This window comes from Durio zibethinus, chromosome 1 (assembly GCF_047325235.1).
Source record: "Durio zibethinus cultivar Kanyao isolate XHJ-2024 chromosome 1, ASM4732523v1, whole genome shotgun sequence".
Taxonomy (NCBI): Eukaryota; Viridiplantae; Streptophyta; class Magnoliopsida; order Malvales; family Malvaceae; genus Durio; species Durio zibethinus.
In genome coordinates this window covers 37,170,322-37,194,863 of record NC_143162.1, presented here as the reverse complement: position 1 = coordinate 37,194,863, position 24,542 = coordinate 37,170,322, and the positions used below count along the sequence as shown (strand labels likewise).

The following is a 24,542-nucleotide window of genomic DNA, read 5'->3' as shown; positions in this document are numbered from 1 at the left end:
ATTAACCCACAACAAATTTTTTTTTGAAAACCCCATTTTGTTTCCTTTTGTTCTCATTATCAATAAAATCAAGATCCAAAGTGAACCCAAACCTACCCGGCCCATAAGTTTGGGACAGTCCATAACTTCTGTCCATTTTTAGCTATAATCTCGAGGCCATTTGGCCCACCCATTTCATTTGCCTTTCGTTTACTGGCTTTAAGGCAAAAGACATGTTTGCCCCTCCTTCGCCCTCAAAAGCCGGTGGTCTGAATTCGTGCCGTCCGGTTCGTCGGGGCCCAATTCATCCCTCAACTAGCAATTTATAAGTCAATGAAAAAAAAAAAAAAAAGTCACCGTCTTCGATGGACACTAGAAGAAGCTAACCGAGCAACTTAAAAGCCTTTGTCAAAATAAACGTGAACAAGAAACTTTGCAGTTCACGGTGGCTATAGGAAACAAAGAGCTTGAACATGGATGAAGATCACAGTAACGGCGGCTTTTTGGAGACTGGAAAAACTGATAAATCGGTCTGGTTAATGAAGTCCCCAGTCGTGGTAGCCAAGTCATGGAAGAGCGAGGCTGCTTCTGCTTCCAATTCTCAGCCGTTCGCCAAGGTTGTCCTCTCTCTCGACCCTCGCAAACCCGACGACCCTTCTTCTCTCCAGGTACTCTTAGCCCTAAATAGTTGAGATTAGATAATAATTACTTTAATTACAAGTTTTAGATATACCCATTTCTTTATTAATCATGAATTGGCCCCCTTTAATTCTAGTAAAAGGTTTCTTTATTATTGATTGTATAATGTAACAACAAAAAGAATTGATGACATGCTTGTTATGGGTTTATATTATACTATTTATTGTGTCGTTTTCTCGTTTCTTACGAGTTTATCAATTGATATGATTAGTTTACCATGGAGATGGCTGGACCCGAGGCTGGAAGTATACCCAAAATTTACTCTTTGAATATGTCTAAAGACTTTGTTCCTATGTGTGTCTTTTCTGAAACAAGTCAAGGTAAGAGTTATGGTTTCATTGCCTGTCTAGTACTCAAGTTTGTGTATGTTATCTAATGCAATTATTTTTCTTAATTGTGGTAACATAACTTTTGTTCCTTTTTTTCGGTTGTGACTTTGTACAGTGACTTGAAGTAGCAATTTACTCCATGATATGATTTTCTTATAGAAACTGCATTCGATGTTTCTCTTACTTTCATGATTTTATTAATACATTGTTAGTTATGTGGTGCACTTGCTGTAGTATAGCAAGGAGGGTTTAGTCAGTATAATGTGCATATTAAGAATCAGTTTCCCGTTCACAAGTTTATTATAGGATTTTTTTTTTTTTGTCTGTAAAAAAATTGTCAACGGAGATTATATATACCCCTAAAATGTCTGATTAGTATATTTTTTGGAGTTGTTCTTTTAATAAGCATGTTGAATGTGTATGATGAAGAACATTTGATCAGTTTAAGTTGGAGCTTGTTCAAAGAGTTTAACTCTTTCTAAATTGTATGAGGCTTGTCTATCACCAATGCAAGCAAGTGTGGGGGAACAGACATAGAGGCTATGCATAAAATGTTACTTTACATATCTGTCGGGAAAAATTAACTATCCTTAGCTTTGGCATGCTTTGTTGCATACAAGGACCTAGTGCACTTTCATATCTATTTATGGTTGTGATAACTTCTGTTTTTGTGTCTAATCCCCCCCGCTCTCTGAGAGAGAGAGAGAGAGAGAGGGGAGGTAGAGAATTGCATCTGTGCTTTTACTTAAGCTCTCTTTTTGGTTCTTTTCATTATAGGTAGTGTTGCAATGGAAGGAAAGGTTGAGAATAAATTTGACATGAAACCACATGAACAAAACCTCGAGGAGTATGGGAGGTTGTGTCGTGAAAGGACAAATAAGTCCATGATCAAGAATAGACAAATACAGGTAGGTGAGTGAACATACATTCGCTTGGCTAAGACATTTTTATTTCAAAGTTATTATGACGCCAAATATGTTCCTCATGTTTCTTGATGCATTTTAAAGGTTATTGATAAGGACCGTGGAGTGCACATGAGGCCAATGCCTGGAATGGTTGGCCTGATTTCATCTAACCCCAAGGTACTTAAAGGCGTGGTGTCTAGAGAATGATATTAGTCATTTTTTGCTTATAAATATACACGAGTATGGAATTGGAAGTATACATTGACACTTCTTATTTCAATTGTCTCTTTGCAGGATAAGAAGAAAACAACGCCAGTTAAACAATCAGAAATGAAAAGAACCAGAAGGGATCGTGGGGAATTGGAAGATATAATGTTCAAGCTGTTTGAAAGACAACCTAATTGGGCTTTAAAGCAACTTGTCCAAGAAACTGATCAGCCTGCTGTAAGCCTCTTACCTTTCCTCCTATCACAACTCTTCATGCTTACCTCCCTGTTTGAGCTATGCTTCTTCTTCTTTTTCTCACTGGATATATCTTATGGTCTATAATGATGATTTGAGTTTTTTTTTTTTTTTTTTTTGCTGCAATATATGATTTTACCAATATCTTAGAAATTGCAATTTGCTTTTAAAAATGAAAAGACCTTGGCAAGAAGTTGTAGACTTCTCTTTTTGGTAGTTGATATTCCGTAGTTCTTGTTTTTACCTTATGCAGTTATGTCTGTATATGCTTTGTTAGCAGGGATTTCATGTGTTTGAAAGTTTTTGCTTTACTTTCTTTGCAGCAATTCCTGAAAGAGATACTGAATGAGCTCTGTGTGTATAATAAGAGAGGCACCAACCAAGGAACTTATGAACTTAAGCCAGAGTATAAAAAGTCTGTGGAGGACACAGGAGCTTGTAATTTCAATTAATGGGGACAAGTCTAAAAGAACCCCTAATGAAGTGGATAGAGAGAAATAGGGTGCAATTTAAACAATCTTTGATGACGTCTGATAAGGGGACTAAGGAGGCAAATATATCTAAATCAAAATATAATTTCAAAGCCTGACCAATAATAATAATAGCATCTATTGTGATATTCATATTGCGTGTATTTGCATTTTGGTGCTGCTTGTGTCACGGTCTGTGCGCAAGTTCTAAACTAAGTGGGTTAAGAGACCCAGCTTGTATGAGTTGGTGCGGGCAAAGGACCGTGAAACTTGTGTATCAACTACGGTGGGACTGTGTGCTGTTTAACTAGTTTTTTGCAGGGGTCCATCAAGTTCTCACCTTTTGTTTCTTGTGCTTCTGTTTACCCTTTCGTCTTAATAGGCTGAATGAGACTCGAGATCCTATAGCTATAGGTTTGGTCGTAATAGGCCTAATGAGACCCAAGATCCCAATGCTCAAATAGATTTGGGCCTGATGGGTTTCTGTTCTACTGTCGTTCTAGTTGCTTCCTCGTAGGCGCTTTAGAACCGAATATGGCCCTCGACACTCTGGAATTTCTTCTTTCTCGAAAGCAAAAACAAAGAAAGAAAGAAAGAAACCAAAACTTGCAAAATTTTGAAGCAAAATATTAAAGAATTTGAGAAATCTACAGTGAATATATAATTGTCGTTTTATGTCAAAGCCTTGCCCAAAAACTCTACAGTGTTTCAGTTAGTGCTTATTGACTCATTACCCGCCGTGACCATGATTCAGCAGGCGAATATTATGAACGAAAACCTAAACTCTTAATTAAATTCCAACCTTTTTGGTCGTATTTAGACAAAGCAAAAACAAAAGTTGAATCCCAACACCCAAGTCCCCAAGAAAGTTAAGAATTTCATATCATCTCTTAGATTAATTTCAGAGTTTGTTAATATATATATATATATAGATATATATATATATATATATATATATATATATAGATATGGCCATGACATTACTAGCAACAAGGGATTCCTTAAGACTTAATTAAGCTTCTTTTTTTTTTTCAAGTATAATTATATTGTAAATTTGTAATATTTAAAAAAAAACCCTAGTTAATTTAAATTCAATAGGTTAATTAATCAATTACGTCTAAACCAACAATAACTGCAATTCTATGCTATACAATTGCAACAATTCATCCATACAATTATTTTGCCCATTTTCTATGGTTAATATAGCGTTGTGTTTAAATCAATCAAATTAATATGATTTAGTTTCCGTGAATTCCATCATTCTAATGTCCATGTGTGTTATAATTGCCAATAAGGGATTTCACCAATCACCACCCAACGTGCTTTAGGAGGATATGGAATGATCAAGTTTTCTAGCCCCATTTTATTAGCTTGGCGGCAGTCAATTGAGCTGCAAAATTAAACGAGCTTAGGATACACATAGATCCTACGAGGTTAGGAGAAAATAATGAGTACATAGAATATTCTCGGACACTTGATCCCTCTCTACAAAGCACAACCAAGTTCATGTTGTTGGTAACTTGGTACAGGCATGCAACATTTTCCAACACTAGCTCAGATAGTTAGAAACAAATATTTAAATTTCCTTTATGATCAATGAAAAACATGGAGCATGCTCTTTTCAAATATCATTAAAAAGGTGAAACTTCAGAATTGATGAGTCATGAGGCCAAGCACATGAAGTTTTCCCCCACAAGCCGTTTCCAATTGCTTCAATAGAATTAAAGGAGAGATCAATTTATTTTTAAGTAAGAAGAGAAGGGTCTTTTCTTTTTGGTTGCCGAATATAAAAGAAATGTATGCAAATTAGGAACATATGGTTAATGTTCGTTCAAATCGTACCTAACTAATAATATTTCATTTTGGAGGTTCAAGCAAAAACTTGGGAGCTTAAAGGCTTTTAACAACCGTATTAGCTCCTTCACTGCATGATTTTTGGAGTGATAAGACTAGTCATGCCTCAAAGTCGTAATCGAAGGCTAAAGATGTGTCACCGAAAATGCCAAGAAAAAATTGAGTGGATTTTGAACGCAACATCATGCCCGGAAATGAGCCCTTGTAGAGTGCGAATGGCCACCAGTGTGTCGCCCATTGATTCATCTTGTCAGACCCACGCGAACCAATTAAGATGATGAAGATCTTGACAATGACCAGCAAGGAATCTTCTTTGTCAGCTAGGAAAAATCTTCATAACCATCTTTTGCCAAAAGATTCCATTACCATCTTCTCAATAAACATGAACGATTGAGCATGGTCACTGATCAACTTGACTTTGTGACTTTATTTGGTATTGATGGGGTTGGGGTGCCCCATTTAAGGGGTATCCTCTTCCACCTTAGTGCAACTTAAAGAGAATGGTAATGGAGACTTTGTCACTCCCATGAACGTGGATGCTAAAAGTGGGAAGTGGGAACCCAGCCAACAACCGACGAAAGAGATGGCCAGAAAGAAAAGAATTGAGATTAACCAACAAGTCAAAGATGGTTTGATTAGGAATACTGGAAGCTGCGGCACGGCCAATATATCTTCTTGGATCAAAAACTACACCTTTGTATAATAAGATATTGATTCACGTCTATCCATAAAATACAAATGAAGTTGTTTTATTATTTCTTCTTATGTCTTCTTATCCTTTCGATTTCGGCTCATGTTCTGTCCATCGTGTGCTTTAACCAAAATTTTGGAATGCTAATAATCATGTAGGACAATAGCGTAAATTTTCATGCAAATTCACTGTTCCATTATACAAAAAAAAGTGTCCATCACGTTAGCATATGCATATTAGTTGAATTGTGCATTGTAAGCAATGAGCAACATTCCACCAACTGATAACCTTTGCTTTGGGATCTAACTTTCCAATTGAGCCAAGCTTTCCTTTTTCCATTTTGCTCATACCCGTAATCATGAGCGGCTGTATTATTGCATAAAACAGGAGAACAAGTAGAGTTGTAGATATGACTCTTCAGAGCTATTGATATCAGCCTTGAAAAGTTTCATCGATGAAATATATGCCAAGGGGAGGTAGAAGCTGGGTGGGTGTTGAACTTGATTCTTTTTAGGCGAGACATACGTTGTTGGATGAGAGCGATCGTTAATAAAATGTTTGCAATAATGGGAACAGTTTTGGACATATGAGATTGAATTTTCTTCACAAAATCTTGAGAATTTGTTAACAAGCGGTTCATAATTAGAGATTACTTGCCATCGGAGATCGATCCAGGCCTCCAGCTACTCTCCTTTCAATTTTCAATCTTTCCTATTGGATTATTTTGTCTCTAGCTAGCTAATTAATAACAATAACTCATCATATCATTTGCTCTAAGCCATTTAATTCCAATTTGTTTTGCAATTAAACTTTTAAATGCAGCATAAATAGTTTAAGAAAACAATTACTTATGTGATAATCTTTAAAAAGTTAATTTGTTTTTTTATAATATATTAGACATTAGTAATTGAATTACACACCTTGTCATATCATTAAATTAAACTTCTATACTATTAATTTTCAGAAATTAACCAAGACTTTAATTATTAAAAGATAAAATTTCCTGAGCTAATAACATATAAATTTATATACTATATTAATAAGGAATTAGTTCCATATATGTATGGATCCCATCTCTAATTTAAATAGGGAGTATATATAAACTATTCTTTTACTTTCATGAAGAGGCACTAGCTAGATAGCTAAATGACAAGCCAATTTTCCTAAGATAATTAACCAAATACTGCATTGCAATTGATGTAGACTGATCTAGGCAAATTAAAAAGTGAGACTCAAATATAACTGTATATTTATATTGTATAAGTATAAACCATATCTTTTGAAGTTCATCATGACCAAAGTGATGTTGACATATATATATATATATTTATATATATCATGTATATATATTTCCTTTATTAAAAGATTATTCTAAATCTGAACTACCTTATAAATGGTAAGGCCTAGCAGAAAAGGGGGGAAACGCCTTGCATACGAGCAAGTTAGTCAATTTTGATGACTTGATGCGTAATCATCAAGAAAGATTTTTTCAGTCAAAAAGTAGGAAAGTAATCAGCAATCCATGCCTAATGGGATTGATCTTCCCTTTATTAAATTAGACTATAGCACACGCAATTTGTAAAATTAAATGAACATATCTAATCATGTTGAGGTGCCTTGAACAAAAGCATGTGAAAAACTAGCTATAGTTTCACCAAATATCTCTGTCTTAGCTCGTCCACAATGTGGCTGTGGGTAGGTGGAATCACTTTATGTGCCAAAAGCGCCAAGCAAAAGCAATAAAAAGAATCACTAATGGTTTATCTGCTAACGAGTGAAAACTAAAGAAGAGCCAACCCACATAAAGCTATGGGGAACTTTCCAAAGGTAGGGGCAGGGTTCTTGTTCTAAATCTCTAATCTATATTTAATCAAAGCTGGAGATCATTGGGATTCATTGGGTTATTGTTGTTTTCTATCTGCAAAAGTATAAGCTTCGGAAAAAGTGAAGGGCAATGTTTGCTCCTTTTGGAAGTAAGGCTTAATGCAAAATTCCAAGCTTTAATGATCCCTACTGATACACCTACTGAATCCTCTGACTTTTTATGTCTTAGACGTTTGTTTGCGAATCAATCACAAATATTCTCAATACAAAACTTGTATGAGTCATGATTCATAATTTAATTGGACCTGGGTTGGTCTACCAATTGCCCATAAAGTAGCACAACTCGACCTAGGCTTTTCAGTTTTCATAGTCCACCCTAAATAGGATGCATAGAAATTCGTATTCAATTTTGAGTTATTATTTATTTTAATTTAAAATTTTTATAATTTTATCTCGTAACAAAATTTAATAAGTTTAAATATATATATATATATATATATATAAAACATAATAAATCTTTATAATTTATCGAGATTGAAGTCTCACAAATTTTTTCATTAAAATTTAATATTTTGGTCAATTCCAACATAAAGTATACGTAAAATTACAAAATAAAAATTATACTAAACGTTAAAATTATAGAAATAACTCTTACATTTATTTTTTTGAAGATTTTATAGATAACTCTTATAGTTTAGAATTTAATTTTTATCCAATTGATAATCGCTTTGATATTATTTATGAAGTTTCACACTCAACCTATAAAATATTATTTATTTTGATTCAAAAATCTTATATTTTATTTCACAAAAAATATTTTATAAATATAAATTGTATCTCATAAAAAAATTCTCATAAATATAAATATAAATTTAGAATAATAGATTTTCATAATCTCCTCGTATAAAATTGAATGTCATCAGGGCTCCATGCCAATAGGTGGTCTCGACTCTTAAAGCTTTTACTGCAATGGATCTTTGTTTTCCAGGGAGATAAATTTTCCTACTTTGCTCCTCATTGCTAGTTTCGATTTTTCTCATCAGTAGGTCAGCTGAGTGCTGAGGGATAACGTACGTAATGCTGCATTCAAACGATGACCCACTTCCTAGTCAATTGAGCGGCCCTGGTTCACTTGCTGATGCATGTCCACCTAAAAGAAAAAGCAGCAAAATTAAAGCAGAACAGGCTCAGTTTCAACTTAATGAATCTTAGACTTTGTGAATATAACCAAAATGCAATAGTAAGATTCACTAAATAAAACTCAACTGAATACGACCTAACAATATTAAAAGAGATCAAAAGGGGTTCATCAGTCAGCTGCTCAGCTAACTAGAAAAGAGGGATTTTAGACCTTTTTTCTGATTGAAACCAAATTGCAATAGCCAGATTCCTGTAGCAAAAACTAAATTCGAATATGACTTAACATGAGCGAACAATGTGATAAAAGCTGAACTGTTATGCAGATCAGTAAGCGACATGACCATGGAAATTAAACAAACAAGGTAATCCACGTTGTCTGGAAAGTGCTCAACATGATGTTATACGGCGTGAAAAGAATGATTTCAGCACATTCAACTTAATCGATTCCCACGACTATTCAAATTCTTAATCATGAAATTTAACTGGAGTTAAATAAGTATGTCACTCTGCAAGGTCAACTAATTCTGAAAAAAAGGGTCATCTCATAAACATTTTTCAGGGTCTTACCCAATAAGATTGTAGCATAAGTGCTTAGCAAACGTTATTATTGATAATTATATGTATTAATCAAGGAGATGCTGCATGCAAGCCTTGATCTCCATGATCAGCAAAGAGCATTTTGAACAATTAATTAAATGAAGTTTTACAAACTTTTAAACCTTTCATCAGCTAGATTTAAGCTGTGAAAGTGCTTAAGGCCAGAATTTTTGTCTTTTAGTTTGGCTTAACAAACTGGGATAAGTTATTTTTTGTTATCTATCTATATATATATATACATATATATATATATATATATATATACACTCACGAACAAACTCAATTGATAAATTCGAATTTATTAAGATTTTAGTCTCTTTTTCAAAAAGAAAAATCATTAATTTGGCATATAATATATGATCAAGGGCTAAACTACATTGTTGGATTGTATGTTCTTTTTTCTATTTATAGGCAGAATCATAGAGTAAAGAGAAGTCCACTATATAAATTTACACTTTTAATTGCCCGACATTCATTTGGAATATCCATCTTTCTGCTGCATATGCGAAAAAGAGATCCCATGTTTCTATGGACTTTTCCCTTTGAAATTAAACTTAAAATAATAAAGATATGGCCAAGTGTCATCGAGAAATTAGTACTATATATGCTTTCTGAAAAAGGACATGAAATTGAGTCAAACGAGTCGACTCAGACCTCGACCAGTGTCTGGTAGTGAAGATTCTGCCGTGCAAACAAAATCTATTCAAGTTGTCAGTCATGTACTTATCTGAACCAAAAGAGAGAACGAGCCTGTGCAATTGCAATTAAGATCACAACTGGATTTGGTCAGGACGGTGTCCGACCGGTTCATGCAGGACGGACGGGCCAAACCCAGTTTTCTTTCTTTCTTTCTTTCTTTCTTTCAATCCTTCTTCTGACACTTCCTAGACTCACCAATCCTTGATAAAAATATTAGCAAAGGCTAAAGCATTTTGCCGTCAGATGCAAACATTTTTTAAAGATGAAAAAGGTTAACATATTCTTTTTTTTTTTTCCAGGGCAAGCCTCTTTTTTTGAATTTTAGAATGATGGTGGTCTCAATTGAGAGGGGACAGCATGTCTCTTAAAGCAAGGGAGTTTGAGATCAGAACACAGCCCACGATTGAGCAAACTTTGGGAGTGGGAACCTTAGTGGAAACACTTCATTAGGTTCCTGCGATCAGGATGATCAACATCTTTAATAACAAAAGATAAAGACCCTTTAATTCAATTGATTAAGGAAAATTGGTACATGAAAACATCTTTTTATCATTCTTCGTAAAGATAAGAAAAAGAAAAGAGAGAGAGAGAGAGAAACAAAAGTTACAAATTGTTAAAAGATGGATTCCTCCTGTTGGCATCTACTTTTTAAATACCAGCATGGTCCTTGCTCTACAAAAAAGAATCTACTAGTCCATTTTTCCTTCTCTTTTGCAAGCACCGACTGGACCTTGATCTCGTTTAAAGGAAGCCTTTGAGCTAATGATCTTAAACTGTTGATAATCGTGTTGATCTGTTAATTATTTGGCTTTAAAATTATGAAATTAGATTGCTTTGATAGTTGCATGATCTCTTTTTTCCTCTTCGAAGAACAAAAGAAAAAAACAATATTGAATTGATCTTGATTGTATGCTTTTAGTCATAAGACAAAGACGCCGTTTGCAGCTTGGTTCAACAATTAATTTACATTGACAATCTTGTTGGCAAATCAGGGATGTTCCAATGGATAATCAGGTGGAATCTTCCCGATAATAATTTGTTAATTTAATGAATGGTAGAGATATAAGAGGAAATTGTGGTATCTTTTCCTTTATAAATGACGAGGAGGAATTATATTGAAAATGTCAGAAACCAAGAAAAAGAATATGGGTTCAGTCTCTTCTATACAGGATATAGTATATACTGGTGATATATAGAGTAATAAAGTATGGAAATCTTTTACTATGTATTAAAATAATGAAGAAGATAGAAAAATACAAGAGATGTAAAGCATAGTAGTAAGTGTGAGGTAGGGGGATGGTGGGTCGAAGGCTTTCATGGGGCATGAGAACGCATTGGGTACCCACATTCCCACTCGTGCGTGCTATCTATCAGTGGCGGCTCACTACATCTTATCACCTACGATTATCATCATTAATGGCATGGAGCCAAAACAGAACCTGTTAGATGATTGTGTAGTAAATAATCATCTCTTTTATTTTCTTTTCAATTTTCTCTCACTTTCTATTCTTGTTATAGCAGTAGTGCGATTGGGGTTGTCTTGTCAGCTAAGCGGAGGGTGGAATAGGGAAGAATGTGGGAGACAACCAAAAACATTTCAAGGGCTATTAACAGTTGATATAACGTCTTTTTAGGGCCCCTGTGGGCCATACCATCCACATTAAAATCTCCTTTTTATAATCCCTCCCTTCAAGTATATTTATACCCACCACTTCACTCCCAATCTCCCCATCCTCAACTTTCCTTAATCTCTTTGTGAAATTCACTTTTTTATTTATTTTTAATCTCAAGACTTTGCTTCAATGGCTGATGCTGGTGGTTCAACCTCTGCTAGTAGGATGTGGTGTTCGGTTCCTGAAAGGCTCCAGCTGCATATGGCCATGTTGGCCTTGCAGTTTGGTTATGCAGGGTTCCATGTGGTTTCCAGAGCTGCCCTTAACATGGGCATTAGCAAACTTGTGTTCCCAGTTTATAGGAATATCATTGCTTTGCTTCTGCTATTACCCTTTGCATATTTTCTTGAAAAGTAAATCATACAAGCATAACCTCTTTACTCTTCTAGTTTAAACCCTTTGATGTACTAAACCCTAACTTGTTTTTTCCAAATATTTCTTCTTTGTCCAGGAAGGAGAGACCAGCCATTTCTCTAAATTTTCTTTTACAGTTCTTCCTCCTCGCTCTAGTTGGGTACGCATGATCATGCACTAAAACTCTAAAACATAAAGAAAAAAAAGTACAAGCCAATTCATCATAGTAATGGAGAGGACCATGTTCAGTGTAATAAAAGCAAAAACTAACTGGTCGTATTTCTCTTTTTACGTAACAGAATCACGGCTAATCAAGGTTTCTACTTGTTGGGCTTAGATAACACATCACCAACCTTTGCATCAGCAATCCAAAACTCTGTCCCAGCCATTACCTTTTTCATGGCAGCCATACTACGGTAAGCCGACAATTCCTCTGTTATTATATACATTAAGTTACAAGTATAAACATACAAGGGACATGACATGAAATCATGTGTCTGAATGTTTTCATTTCTATGTTCTTGTTTTCAGGATAGAGAAAGTGCGACTAAATCGAAAAGATGGTATATCGAAGGTTATAGGAACAGTCTTGTGTGTGGCTGGAGCATCAGTTATAACTCTATACAAAGGTCCAACCATATACAGCCCAGCTCCACCTCTGAATAGACCCACACCAATGTTTGTTTCGTTGGGAGATGCAAAGGGAAAGAACTGGACCCTTGGTTGTCTCTATCTTATTGGCCATTGCTTGTCCTGGTCCGGTTGGCTGGTGTTGCAGGCTCCAGTCCTGAAGAAGTACCCAGCCAGACTCTCTGTGACCTCCTATACATGTTTCTTTGGTCTTATTCAGTTCCTGATCATTGCTGCATTTTTTGAGAGAGACCTTCAAGCATGGATTTTCCACTCTGGTGGGGAGCTCTTCACTATTCTCTACGCGGTCAGTATTTCATCAGTCCTTTAGTCAAAGTGTCAAACCATTCATAGAATTTTCTTCTTTTTTTAATGGGAAAGTATCCTTTAAACTGAGTCACAACTTTCGATCGGTCAGGTAAAATAAATATAATCAGCAGCCAGCCTTTTTTTTTTTTTCTTAATCAACCATCAAACTTGAGTGGCTAGCAAATAATTGTTTGAACAATTAAAATTTATCCTTCACATAGGATAGTAATGAAACACCATTAGCTACCTGGAATTTGGCCTAGAGGTACGAATGGGTTGGGAAAGAGGTGAAGCAAAGTTTCTTCCTATTAATTCATGGAACATGACAGAAATATTTTAGATGGATAATCGGTTAGAGAAAAGTTATTTTGGCACATGGGGTGGTTTTATTCTTTCTTGAAATTCTTGGCACGCACAAATTTGCTTTTTTTTTTTTTTCCTCTTTTTATAATGTGAAATGGGATTCGCTGAACCATAAGCAATAAGGTGAATCCTTCTGCATCTCTTTGCAAGTGCTTCCTTGTCAAAAGCAATGTTTTAAGGGTTTTGGCAAGTCTTTCTAAAATGTCCTAAAAGTTGGTGTGCTACTTCGTGTAAATGCCTTATCAAGACCCAAAGGGGAGCCCGTGTACTCCCTTGGAAATGTCAGAAGTCCGTCAAGTCCAGCTAACATCAGAAAATAAAAGCCTAAATTCGTACTTTTTCAACCTTTGATAATAGTTGCTGCTAGGGCCATATTTCAGTCCAAGTTCATGGGATATAACCCTTTATTCTATTTCTAATTGTAGTTTTCAAGCTGTAGCACATTAGAAAAGTGGTTTATGCAATAACTTGGAGTGGTGTACGTGTTGGTTATTGAAAATGAAATGAGACCAAAAATTTGTGTGGAAAATGCAGGGAGTGGTGGCATCAGGGATTGCATTCGCGGTACAGATATGGTGCATTGACAGAGGTGGCCCTGTCTTCGTTGCTGTTTATCAACCTGTTCAGACTCTTGTTGTCGCTATTATGGCTTCCATTGCTTTAGGGGAAGAGTTCTATTTGGGAGGGTAAGTGGGTCCTTTTCTTCTCTCTTTCTCAACATTATCTCTGCATCCCTTAGTTGAAACCTCATCAATTATCCATCGACTAAAGTTGAGCTCCAACATGTTCATCCCCAACCGTAGGATCAAAATATCTGTCTTCAACTAGGCATTGACACCACCTTTTTATTTTTAAATGCACATGAATCTAACGCAATTTATTCTTTTTTAATTTTTGTAAAATGTACAGGATCATTGGGGCAGTGTTGATCATAATAGGACTGTACCTAGTGCTTTGGGGAAAAAGCGAAGAGAGAAAGTTTGCAGCCCAAGAAAAGGCTGCAATTCAGTCGACTCCAGAGCACAGCAACAGCAGAACTTCAAGCCATATCAAGACATCCCTCAGCCAGCCACTACTCCCTCCCTCAACGGAAAATGTTTAAGTAGAAAAACCCTAACTCTTAACCACAGTGCAGGCTGGAGAAAAAAAAAGGAGAAACAAATGAGAGGCACTGCCCTATATCAGAAAGTTTGTGTCATTGTGTGTGTATGATTTTTTTTTCTTATCCTTTTATTAGTCAATGGCTTTCTCTAAGTAGTAGAGAGGGTTAAAAGTGAAGCGTTTTTTGAAGGGATGATGATGAACATGATGATGATCACCGTCACACCTGTGTAGCTTATTGGGCCTGAAAATCTCATATGCTTTTTATATGTTAATTTTATGGTTTGATTTATAAGATAAAAGATATGCAATTATGAAGTTAATGCTCAAAATCATTATGATGTATGGTATGACTGGACCACCTTTGCAACAATGCTTATGAATACTAATGTTTCTTTTTGGAATGAAGATGGCAAGAGACATGCTGTTTTTTTATATGCCATCCTAACTATGATACTAATTGAACAATTTTCAATCACCATGAATAACATTTTAAGATTTCCCAATCTTCCTCCCTTTTTGTTTCCTCTTAAATATTTCATTTCATTATGAAATATATAGCAAGTTGTTTGCAAAAAACATCAAGCTCATAATTAAAATAGACACCCCGACAGGATATCACCAGACCCTGCATTATTTGGAAGGTAACTAAATTTATATATTGTTTGGAAGGGAGTGAAGGAAATGACATGCAAAGAGAAGTGACAAACGTATAGCGTCTATAGAAGATAGGAGCAAGTGATCACCTGACCAACAAAAGCCTTCAAAAAAAAAAAAAAGCCATTAGGTTGAAACAGCAGTACTTTAGGCCTCGATTGGCTAGTTTTTGGTATACTTTATTTCTTAAAAGCCCTTATTAATTTGCAAAAACTTTCCTTTTGTATGGTTTAACTAGTAACCATTATTTGTTCTCAAGTGATATAAAAGAAATCTTAAACAGACTGGTGTTATAAAAAATTTATATTTAATGCATTGTTACTATATAAATATTATAAACTGCCAATAAATCATAAATAACATTTCTAAAAAAATTTTAAAATCTTATAAAGTAAATATGCTTAATCTTAAAAAAATATTTTAAATTAATTTTTTAATTAAATGTCATTACATTTCCTACAGTGTATATATAACATTATATATTGACATTTCATAGGATATAAGTCTTTTTATAAATGTCATAGAAGTGTGTTTGGTCCAATTCCTGTATTCATACTGTGCTAGACGACTGAGGTAACATTAAAAATCCTAGTTAAATTAAGGTAGCTGAACAGACCCCAACATCAATGCTTATTATTAAAGAGATTGGCATCATTAGGGTTTCCAATTATCACATTCGTAACCTTTTGCAAAAAGCATTTTTATTTTATATTAATCAGATGCTTTAGCCTTTAATGATGTGAATGGAATATTATACATCATTTTGTTTCTCTTTAAGTTTTTCTCATCTTTGTTGTCTTTAATTAATTAGTCTTTTTCGTCCAAACAAGGTTTTTGTCTCAATGGAATTGTCCTAACTGCAAATTGCGGATAATTTCTGAACTTTTGGGTGTGTTTCATTTCAATTGGAAGTTTGCAGAAGCTTGAGTGTGTAATTACATGAATATAAAGCGAAAATAAAGGTTGCTTGAATTAAGGAGATGCCTGCATGGCCCATGGTTTCATTAGGTATTCCTCTATATTTTCATCACATACTTGTACAATTATGCAGTTTGACCTCCAAAAGATTTATGAACTAGTATAATTGAAATGAAATTTGAGTTCATTATTTTTTACATATGAGATTGTCTGAAATTGATTAATGAAACTAAAAATTCAACATTCTATAAACATATCACATTGCACTACTTGTTTTTACGTCAGTCGCTTCGTCGTATATGAATTCCAATTCTCCTACATAAGTAAAATCCTCTGCACCTACTATTAAGAAAAACTGTGGAAGTAGTCAAAACACACTCATAGACGATGGATTTGGATTGTCACGTTGTTTCTTTTCAACTAATGCAGCTGAGGCCACGGCAAAGATGGATATGAATAGCCCAACACCCATTATAGGGACGAGTGTGAGGACGTTGATGCGGTGAAGACAGAGACTGAACCTGCAGGAATCGTGAAGTTGGGACAAAGTTTTCGGTCCATGATGGTGACTTGGCTGACAAAGAAGGTTGAAAGTTAGGAAAATGAGATGGAAAGGGCTATTGTGTATGCCCATACAGGGAGGATTCCAATGAAGGACTTGAATTTTTCTACTTGAGATATTGTGCACAGTCTCCAACGGTTTTTAATGTTAGCTTCAGGATCCATCATCACAGCTGCCTTATCCAAGAACCTGTTGAATGCCAATTGACTAAAGATTTAGGTAGAAATTTCAAGTAATTTGAATAACCCAGGGTGACTTTTGATTTACAACTGGATATCGTAAACGTTAACTACTACTATTAATTACCTATAGTGTTTGGTTTAAGCGAGTGTCCGAGCACCAGAAATATCAGACTCCAGTGCATTGAACTCGTACAGGACAATTTCACGTCTTAATTAAGCCCCTTTAAAATGGTTCCTGACAGAAGCCGCAATAACCTGAAGAAACCTTGTAAAACGAATTCCCATGGGCTTTTGGTAACGGTAATAAGGTATTCCAGTAGATAGGATGATAATAGAGCAAACCATAGCCACAGTAGGAACTCCGAAACCCCAACCCCATCCTTTATTCTCTTAGTATATAAACCAAAATTGTGATACCCAAGAGGGCGCCCATGTTTGACAAAGAAGAAACAGTTAAAAGAATGAATATTTGTTATGGGCTTGTGCTCTAAAGGATGAAACTTTTGGCTTGATACCGGCAGTTCCAAGGGCTATAAGAGCTAGTGCACATAAGAGAAAAGCTGATTGATTGTTGGTTGCTTTTATGCATGGTTTGGTCGTGCATGGAAGCGGACATAGGCCGTCTACGGAGGCTGATATCGTCAACTAAAACATTCCCTGGGAAAAAAGATTCATAGGTTTTAGATTACTTTGTCCAATACGGAGCAGATCCACGATAAGCCTACAATGGTGATCTTGACGGCGTTGTCTAGCCTAACGAATATCCTAACGAATATCCAAGGCAACTAAGCTCGATCCCGCTTGACTTTTCTATGGGCCGTGGCCACCTCTAGTTTGGGCCTCTGTACTCCGTTTATGCTGCTAGAGCCTAGAATTACGAAATGAAACTTGCTGTATATTAGCCTACAAGGATACATGATTGAGTTTCGTTGCTTGCTTACTGACAGTTTCAAGAAAACTTTGTTGGATTTTTTCCCTTGTTTTTTCTCTTCCGGCATGGACAAAGAAAAAAACCAGCTGACTGTAAAAACTTCTGCTTCTCTTTGTCATAAAAGAGAAGTTATCATTGCAGTGGGGTGAACTACCCCATTAAAATTTCTGTTTCTATTAATGTTACTCTATTTTATAAAGATGCGTGAACATATTCCTTTTTTTTTCTTCCATTGACAATCCCTTTTATCGTTAATAAAGTTATTTCGTTTTACTCAAAGGGCACTTAATTTGGTTGATGAGCTAAGTAAATTTCATAAACCTATCCAAAAAAAAAAGGATTTTCGATTTCCTTAATTTCTTCCAATGATTTATTTATATTCGCACCTAAGGAATGGATATTCCAATTGTCCTTAAATAAAAATTTAGTTGCCGGGACAAGTGGCATCCATCTTTCTGATCGCTGACAGTTTATCTTTACAAGGCAGCAGTTGAACCCAGGTTTTCTTTTTTTTTTTCTGAGTACCAAAGTAACAACCAAACTACGTTCTGTCCAATCGTCTTGACCAACACATACCTTAGTACTATCCAAAAACAGCATCAACTACCAGTCTGACTATGATTTATAAAAAAAAAATCTATGGGTTTCTTATTTCAGGGATCTACGGCAAATATGCAGTCAGTCTTTCATTGATTCGTACTCGGGTAGGAGTGTAGGACTTTGATATCTGAAAGGTGAGGCCTGGAAAATGAATGAGAAGTACTCTTAGATGCGTATCTAGCTGTGAATATTCCCCTCGGAATTTTCTTCTACTGTATATAAAGGTGGGAGATAATTCTAGTTTCCGCATTGAGTGTTTTTGGGATTTCTAGGGAAACGCTGGATTAGAATTAGAGATGTTTGTTGTGAGGTGGGATTGTTTCAGATTTGCCTTAGTTTTTGCGGTGAGCTTTATTCTTAGTAGAGCTGAGGTTTGTAATGGTGGAAGAACCAGCAGTTTTGTAAGGAATGATCAATTGTCTAATGATATGCCACTGGACAGTGATGTGTTCCAAGTGCCTCCAGGTTACAATGCTCCGCAACAGGTTTTTTTTTTTTTTTAATTTCCTACTTTGATCTGTTTACCTGGGAAGAGAATTAATTTTTTTTTCAAAGATTTAGCATCGCATAGCATTGATTCGATGGCTTTATGTTGTTTCTGTTTCAAAATTGGGAAGCTAAAGTTATTGAAAAATTGATAGAGCTGGTATGGTATGGTATGGTGTGGTAGCAGCTATCAGGTCTGGGGTTTATGGTTGTTGGTTTTGTTAAATCATTGTATTATGCTAAAGTAGGTGGTTAGTCAATTATGAACAGATGATGCATGCTGACAATCATGAGAAAAGGTGCTTGTTTTCCTTTTCTTCCAATTGATATACAATCATTTTTCTCAGTTATGCTGATAGTGCACCGAATTAAATTGCTATTTCATTTAATTGCCTGTGGTGGATTAATGCTAGTCTCCGATCTTTTATTGAATGATATAATGGAAGGTCCATATAACACAAGGGGACCATTTGGGAAAGGGTGTGACCATCTCTTGGATTACTCAAGATGAACCTGGTTCAAGTTTAGTCCTTTACCGGGCGGAAAACAGTGAACTCAAAAGCAGTGCAGAAGGCATTGTTCTTACTTACAAGTACTTCAATTACACTTCGGGTTACATTCACCATTGCACCATCAGGGATTTGGAGGTTTGTACTGCTTGTGGTTTGTTTAGAGGGTGCTGGCTTGCTTGTTTTACTGTCTTTCTTTTCATTATAAAGATTACTTTAAAATCTATGACATGAAAAGATTCTACTTCTCAACCTAATTTCATTACCCTTGCAGTCTGATACCAAGTATTACTATGAGGTCGGGATTGGGAACACATCAAGACAATTCTGGTTTATAACTCCCCCTGAAGTTGGCCCTGATGTAGCATCCACTTTTGGCCTCATAGGTATTATCCATGACTTTGTTGTAGAAGGATTTAAGCCAAAAAGTTACTTGTTGAAGTGATTTTTACATTGCAAATGTTATCATGCGGGATGCTATCCTGGTCTTACACTGTTGAAGCATTTAAGCAGGTGATCTTGGGCAAACTCATGATTCAAATAGGACACTCACCCATTATGAATTAAACCCAGCAAAAGGACAGACACTATTGTTTGTAGGAGATCTCTCCTATGCAGATGCCTATCCATTTCATGACAACTCTAGATGGGATACATGGGGAAGGTTTATAGAGCGAAATGCTGCATATCAACCTTGGATATGGACAGCAGGGAATCACGAAATAGATTTTCTTCCTGATATAGTAGGCAACTTACTGCATTCTCCTTTCTCATTTTCTTATGACTTAATGCTCATTAAACGAATTAGTTAAAGTTTTTTTTTTCCTTGACCTTTCAATCAATGCTTGCCTTAACTTATATCGGAACCATGGTTTTGTTTCAGGGAGAAGTTATACCTTTCAAGCCCTATGTACACCGTTATCATGTACCCTATAAAGCATCAGGGAGTACGTCTCCTTTCTGGTACTCCATCAAGAGAGCTTCAGCATATATCATAGTCATGTCTTCTTACTCAGCTTATGGTACTAATTTTACAATTTAACTTGTTTGTCTTTTGTCAAACGGTCCCAATAATTTATAACTATTGACATGGATTAAGATCTAGTTGCAACAATGTCTGTTTGGGGCACATTTTGTGGTGAATCCCAATCGTTAATGCTGCTAGTAAAAATTTATAGACCGACATAGTTATATGATGAACAAATGGCATTCTATTACTCTGATACTTCACTTTCATTTTAGTAAACTGTAGTCACAAAAATTTGTTATTTCATTAGAGAATTAAACTTCATAAGAAAACATTAGTTCTATTGTTATCTGTCCCCGATTCCTATTAACATAACCAAGAAGTTATAGTAAGCGCAGCCTTAACATGTTTAACGTAAGGTTTGTTGAACTGTTTGTATGGAAATATCTCAATGATCTGCTAAAAATGTTTATTGCAGGGAAATATACACCTCAGTACAAATGGCTTGAAAAGGAGTTTCCAAAAGTGAACAGGACAGAGACACCATGGCTCATTGTTCTTATGCATTGTCCTTTTTACAGCAGTTACGTGCATCATTATATGGAAGGGGAGTCGATGAGAGTAATGTATGAGCCATGGTTCGTGGAGTACATGGTTGATGTTGTATTTGCTGGACATGTTCATGCCTATGAAAGATCTGTAAGCTCACATCCTCCATTCAATAATGTTACTTGTAAGATAACTTAGCAAGTTATTGCAGTTGTATAGAGGTTCTTTTGCCTTTAAACGCATTGTACTTTCTGTGGTGGCTTACTGTCTTTCCAGGCTAGCTCCACCCATAATTTGACCTTCACATATCTTTGATTTGAACATTTATAACACTCAATTACTTTTACATTTTAGGAACGTATATCAAATATTGCATATAATGTTGTGAACGGATTGTGCACTCCCATAAGGGATCCATCTGCTCCAGTGTACATAACCATTGGAGATGGAGGAAATCTGGAAGGATTAGTGACAGAGTATGCAAACTGGTTTCATGATTTGTCCCCTTGAATCAAAATTTTCTTTGTGATTATCATCCTAACACTGTTGATTTAAATGAACAGGATGACAGAGCCACAGCCAAGCTACTCAGCTTACCGCGAAGCCAGTTTTGGCCATGGAATATTAGATATAAAGAACAGGACTCATGCTCACTTTAGTTGGCATCGAAATCAAGACGGTTATGCTGTGGAAGCTGATTCCCTGTTGTTGCACAACAGATATTGGACCGTTTCAGAAGAATCAGCTGTAGCAGGAATGTGATTCGCTACTTTGACAGGCATGGATGATGAAACTATTCAAGATTTACCTTGTCATGCTTTAATCAGCTTTAATTGCTACTTTTACAGGCAGAGGCAATTAACTGTCAAAATCTGTATTATTTGTGAATCTCTTCATGGTTGTTGCTTGATGGTTTGTTCTGGTTGAAATAGTGAACAGTACAGTGTATGGATACATATTGCTTTCATTTTTTTTATCTCTCTCTTTCATGATCATAATAATTCATAACAGTAACAAATTTGATGTAGGTAGAAAATGAAGTTTAACGTTGTTAATTTGAAAAAAAAAAAAAGAAGGATGAAAGGAAAAAGTAAGTGGACAAGAAAAAAGCTACATGGTTGAAACATTGAGTCATATAATTAATTATTGTCAGCACAGCCGGAGTTTAAATGGACAGTCTATTAGTTGTTTATTTATTGGTTACTTCTGCTTATCATGTTTTAATATTAAGATAAAATAAAAAAAAAACAAACACGTCTGAAATATAAAATCATTTCATGTGGTGGCCATTAGCCCATTAGGTCCTATAGACCAACTTTTTCAAGGTAAATAGTTCAGTGGCATAATTTCCTCTCAGTTTATAACGTCTTATCTACTGAATTTCGTATGATACATATCCATTTCCTAGAAAGGGCATTCAAAAAACTGGACACCAGTAAAAAGAATCAAGAAACTATACTTACCATTTGCAACCACTGATGTCTCAAAGGTATAAGAATTATGTTGAAGGCACAAGATACCCCAGATATATGTTCTAGTCAGATGGCCCTGCTCAAAGTCTTTGACCCTTCTGTTATTTGTCTTCAATGTTTGATATTGAGTCAATCTGAGTTCTGCAATGGAGGAATAACTAGTACCTTTGTTTTCCGAGTTCCTCCTGGTTATAATGCACCTCAACAGGCATGCTCGTTTCTTCTTTCTAATTCCATACTGTTCTTTCAATTATTGCGACTCCTGCTAAATGTGTTACTGGAATTCAAGTGTTGTTTTTTCTATTTCTAACATTTTAATGGGTTGTTTAAACTTTACATATCTGGTTTCTGATAGGTCCATATAACACAAGGCGATACTGATGGTAGAGGAATGATCATCTCCTGGATAACTCCTGATGAGCCTGGCTCCAACACAGTTCTCTACTGGTCTGAAAATAGCAAGCATAAGAATCGTGCTGAGGGAATTTTTGTCAGATATAACTTCTTCAATTACAACTGAGGTTACATTCATCACTGAACCATCAAGAAGTTGGGGGTATTCTTTTTCTCTTTTCTGTTCTTAATCTTGCTTAATTTAGTTGATTTAATATCATTATAGGCCAAGTTTGAGAGAAATATCTGGGTCTTTTTGCTTGGAATATGGATGAAGTTCAGTAACTAGAGCTTCTTTCACATTCGCAGTATAACACCATATACATGTATGAGATTAGAATAGGAAATACGACCGGACAATCTGGTTTATGACTCCTCCGAGAGCTGGCCCTGATGTTCCTTACACTTTTGGTTTGATAGGTACATTCATTTCATCTCATCAACTTCTTTGTCCCCTCTGATTTGTTTGATTATACATAAAGTTTTGCATGGTTTTATTTGATCTAAGTCCTTGAGCACTTTGAACGGGGGATCTTGGTCAAACACATGATTCAAATGTTACACTCACTCATTATGAATCAAATCCAAAGAAGGGGCAAACAGTCTTGTATTTGGGGGATCTCTCATACTCAAATGACTATCCTTTCCATGATAATGCTCGGTGGGATACATTGGGAAGATTTATAGAGAGGAATGCTGTTTATCAGCCTTGGATTTGGACTGCAGGGAACCATGAACTTGATTTTGCTTCTGAACTTGTATGTGGTTTAACTCTTATTTCACTTCAAAATAAGAAAAAAAAAAAACCCAAAAACGTTATCTGTAACCAATTTTTTAACATTTTTATTGTAATCTGCTCCTCGATATTGTTGCATAGGCACACAGACAGAATTTCACCATATCATGTACCATATGCATCATCACATAGTACATCTCCATTGTGGTATTCAATCAAGAGAGCTTGCGCTTATATCATTGTTTTGTCTTCTTATTCAGCATATGGTAAGGATACATGGATTAAACATCTCAAAAATATGATACATGGATTAAATGTCAAGCTACCGAACAAATTTAGTGAACTAGATAAGTTGAATCAGTCACCAGGAGGCAGTAGCTTGTGTGTTATATAGCCAATGTAAATGTGTTCAGAATGGAGAGATATCATCTTATTCTGTTGATTTTCAATTTTGTTTTTAACAGGAAAATCCATTCCTCGATACAAACGGCTAAGAGATGAGCTACATAAAGTGGATAGAAGTGAGACCCCATAGCTGATTGTTCTTATGCATTGCCCAATTTATAATAGTAATTTGCATCATTACAGGGAAGGAGAACCCATGAGAGTGGTGTATGAACTATGGTTGGTCCAGTACAAAGTAGATGTATTTTTTGGTCATGTTCATGCCTATGAGCGATCCATGAGTCCCATCATTTTAAAGATTTTTTTTTTATTTTTTAAGAATTTTTTATTAAGTCTGAATTGCCAGCCAAAAAATTTCCTCCCCTTGACCTTCAAAGGGAACCCATATGTTAGTCACTCTTCCAATGACATATGCTCTGATTTCTTTCTTTGCATTTGAACCAAAGGTGCTTTTTGTCCCATTGCTTGTACAAATAGTACCTTAATGCTTCGATTTGCTTGTCAAAAAAGCCACAGCTGCAAAGCAAAGTTTACTATATTTAATAACCCCCAATATTTCGCATTGCAGAAACGTATATCCAACATTGCATACAATGTTGTGAATGGAATGTGTACTTCTGTTAATGACCAGTCTGCACCAGTCTACATACCCATTGGAGATGGAGGAAATCAAGATGGACCAGCTACAGGGTAATGCTTATTACTATCAGTATATTGCTCCTTAAACTCTGAATTTTCTATATTCTTGATTATATCCTAATATAATATCAACTGCTCATTCTCTCTCTTGATTAAACAGCATGGTGGAACCACAGCCAAGCTTCTCAGCCTATCGGGAGGCCAGTTTTGGTCATGGTATATTCGATATCAAGAACAGGACACATGCCTACTTGAGTTGGCATCGAAATCAAGATGGATATGCCATCGAAGCTGATTCTTTATGGTTTCACAACAGATATTGGAATCCCCTGGGAAAATCTTTTTTAGCTTCATATTAATCTGTCATTTATCTAAACTAATTCAGAAACACTAGCCAAACTTTTTTTTAATTTGGCCGTTTTATGGTTATTCTAGATGCGTGCTGGATTTGAACACA

General features: G+C 35.6%; 4 protein-coding genes and 1 pseudogene across 12 annotated transcripts; 4 read left to right on the top strand and 1 right to left on the bottom strand.

Moving 5' to 3' along the window:
* The first annotated feature begins 229 nt into the window (after positions 1-229).
* Positions 230-2,997, top strand: LOC111312771 (transcription initiation factor IIF subunit beta-like). The gene is made up of 6 exons (XM_022913361.2): positions 230-647; positions 890-998; positions 1,785-1,915; positions 2,015-2,089; positions 2,207-2,356; positions 2,698-2,997. Exons 1-6 carry the CDS (start codon positions 453-455, stop codon positions 2,824-2,826), a joined length of 789 nt encoding a protein of 262 aa, XP_022769096.2. The 5' UTR covers positions 230-452; the 3' UTR covers positions 2,827-2,997.
* Positions 2,998-11,368: 8,371 nt separating this feature from the next.
* Positions 11,369-14,402, top strand: LOC111312766 (protein WALLS ARE THIN 1-like). Its single transcript, XM_022913355.2, has 6 exons — positions 11,369-11,675; positions 11,774-11,836; positions 11,976-12,092; positions 12,208-12,613; positions 13,513-13,664; positions 13,888-14,402. The coding sequence occupies exons 1-6, from the start codon at positions 11,452-11,454 to the stop codon at positions 14,078-14,080; spliced, it is 1,155 nt and encodes a 384-aa protein (XP_022769090.1). The 5' UTR covers positions 11,369-11,451; the 3' UTR covers positions 14,081-14,402.
* A 1,348-nt stretch (positions 14,403-15,750) lies between these two features.
* On the bottom strand, positions 15,751-17,188 carry LOC111310856 (protein NRT1/ PTR FAMILY 8.2-like; annotated as a pseudogene). The gene is made up of 2 exons (XR_016346704.1): positions 16,523-17,188; positions 15,751-16,405 (listed from the first exon to the last, which is right to left on the bottom strand). The product of XR_016346704.1 is annotated as a protein NRT1/ PTR FAMILY 8.2-like (transcript).
* A 138-nt stretch (positions 17,189-17,326) lies between these two features.
* Positions 17,327-22,404, top strand: LOC111312765 (purple acid phosphatase-like). 2 transcript variants are annotated; one of them, XM_089768814.1, is made up of 9 exons: positions 17,327-18,414; positions 18,862-19,062; positions 19,199-19,310; positions 19,438-19,667; positions 19,808-19,946; positions 20,370-20,590; positions 20,795-20,916; positions 21,004-21,218; positions 22,268-22,404. In XM_089768814.1, exons 1-8 carry the CDS (start codon positions 18,226-18,228, stop codon positions 21,200-21,202), a joined length of 1,413 nt encoding a protein of 470 aa, XP_089624940.1. In that variant the 5' UTR covers positions 17,327-18,225; the 3' UTR covers positions 21,203-21,218; positions 22,268-22,404. The 2 variants fall into 2 exon arrangements, with proteins under 2 accessions (XP_089624940.1, XP_022769085.2); XM_022913350.2 differs by lacking the exon at positions 22,268-22,404 and having other exon boundaries at positions 21,004-21,416.
* On the top strand, positions 22,325-24,495 carry LOC111310855 (purple acid phosphatase 2-like). Of its 7 annotated transcripts, XM_089768839.1 has the most exons (7): positions 22,328-22,468; positions 22,615-22,725; positions 22,814-23,063; positions 23,183-23,307; positions 23,506-23,562; positions 24,015-24,136; positions 24,246-24,495. In XM_089768839.1, the coding sequence occupies exons 3-6, from the start codon at positions 22,999-23,001 to the stop codon at positions 24,068-24,070; spliced, it is 303 nt and encodes a 100-aa protein (XP_089624965.1). In that variant the 5' UTR covers positions 22,328-22,468; positions 22,615-22,725; positions 22,814-22,998; the 3' UTR covers positions 24,071-24,136; positions 24,246-24,495. The 7 variants fall into 7 exon arrangements, with proteins under 7 accessions (XP_089624960.1, XP_089624963.1, XP_089624966.1 ...); XM_089768834.1 differs by lacking the exon at positions 23,183-23,307 and having other exon boundaries at positions 22,325-22,468; XM_089768837.1 differs by lacking the exons at positions 22,814-23,063; positions 23,183-23,307 and having other exon boundaries at positions 22,325-22,468.
* The last annotated feature ends 47 nt before the right edge of the window (positions 24,496-24,542 follow it).

Bases quoted from the DNA above. Each gene is read 5' to 3' on its own strand.
- LOC111310855 (XM_089768838.1), top strand. From the start codon at position 23,539: ATGAGCTACATAAAGTGGATAGAA. The intron at 23,563-24,014 runs GTGAGACCCCAT...TTCGCATTGCAG, and splicing joins GCTACATAAAGTGGATAGAA to AAACGTATATCCAACATTGC. The intron at 24,137-24,245 runs GTAATGCTTATT...TTGATTAAACAG, and splicing joins CAAGATGGACCAGCTACAGG to CATGGTGGAACCACAGCCAA.
- LOC111312766 (XM_022913355.2), top strand. From the start codon at position 11,452: ATGGCTGATGCTGGTGGTTCAACCTCTGCTAGTAGGATGTGGTGTTCG. The intron at 11,676-11,773 runs GTAAATCATACA...TTCTTTGTCCAG, and splicing joins TTTGCATATTTTCTTGAAAA to GAAGGAGAGACCAGCCATTT. The intron at 11,837-11,975 runs GTACGCATGATC...TTTACGTAACAG, and splicing joins TTCCTCCTCGCTCTAGTTGG to AATCACGGCTAATCAAGGTT.
- LOC111312771 (XM_022913361.2), top strand. From the start codon at position 453: ATGGATGAAGATCACAGTAACGGCGGCTTTTTGGAGACTGGAAAAACT. The intron at 648-889 runs GTACTCTTAGCC...TGATATGATTAG, and splicing joins ACGACCCTTCTTCTCTCCAG to TTTACCATGGAGATGGCTGG. The intron at 2,357-2,697 runs GTAAGCCTCTTA...CTTTCTTTGCAG, and splicing joins AAGAAACTGATCAGCCTGCT to CAATTCCTGAAAGAGATACT.
- LOC111312765 (XM_089768814.1), top strand. From the start codon at position 18,226: ATGTTTGTTGTGAGGTGGGATTGTTTCAGATTTGCCTTAGTTTTTGCG. The intron at 19,063-19,198 runs GTTTGTACTGCT...TTACCCTTGCAG, and splicing joins GCACCATCAGGGATTTGGAG to TCTGATACCAAGTATTACTA. The intron at 20,917-21,003 runs GTATGCAAACTG...TTAAATGAACAG, and splicing joins CTGGAAGGATTAGTGACAGA to GATGACAGAGCCACAGCCAA.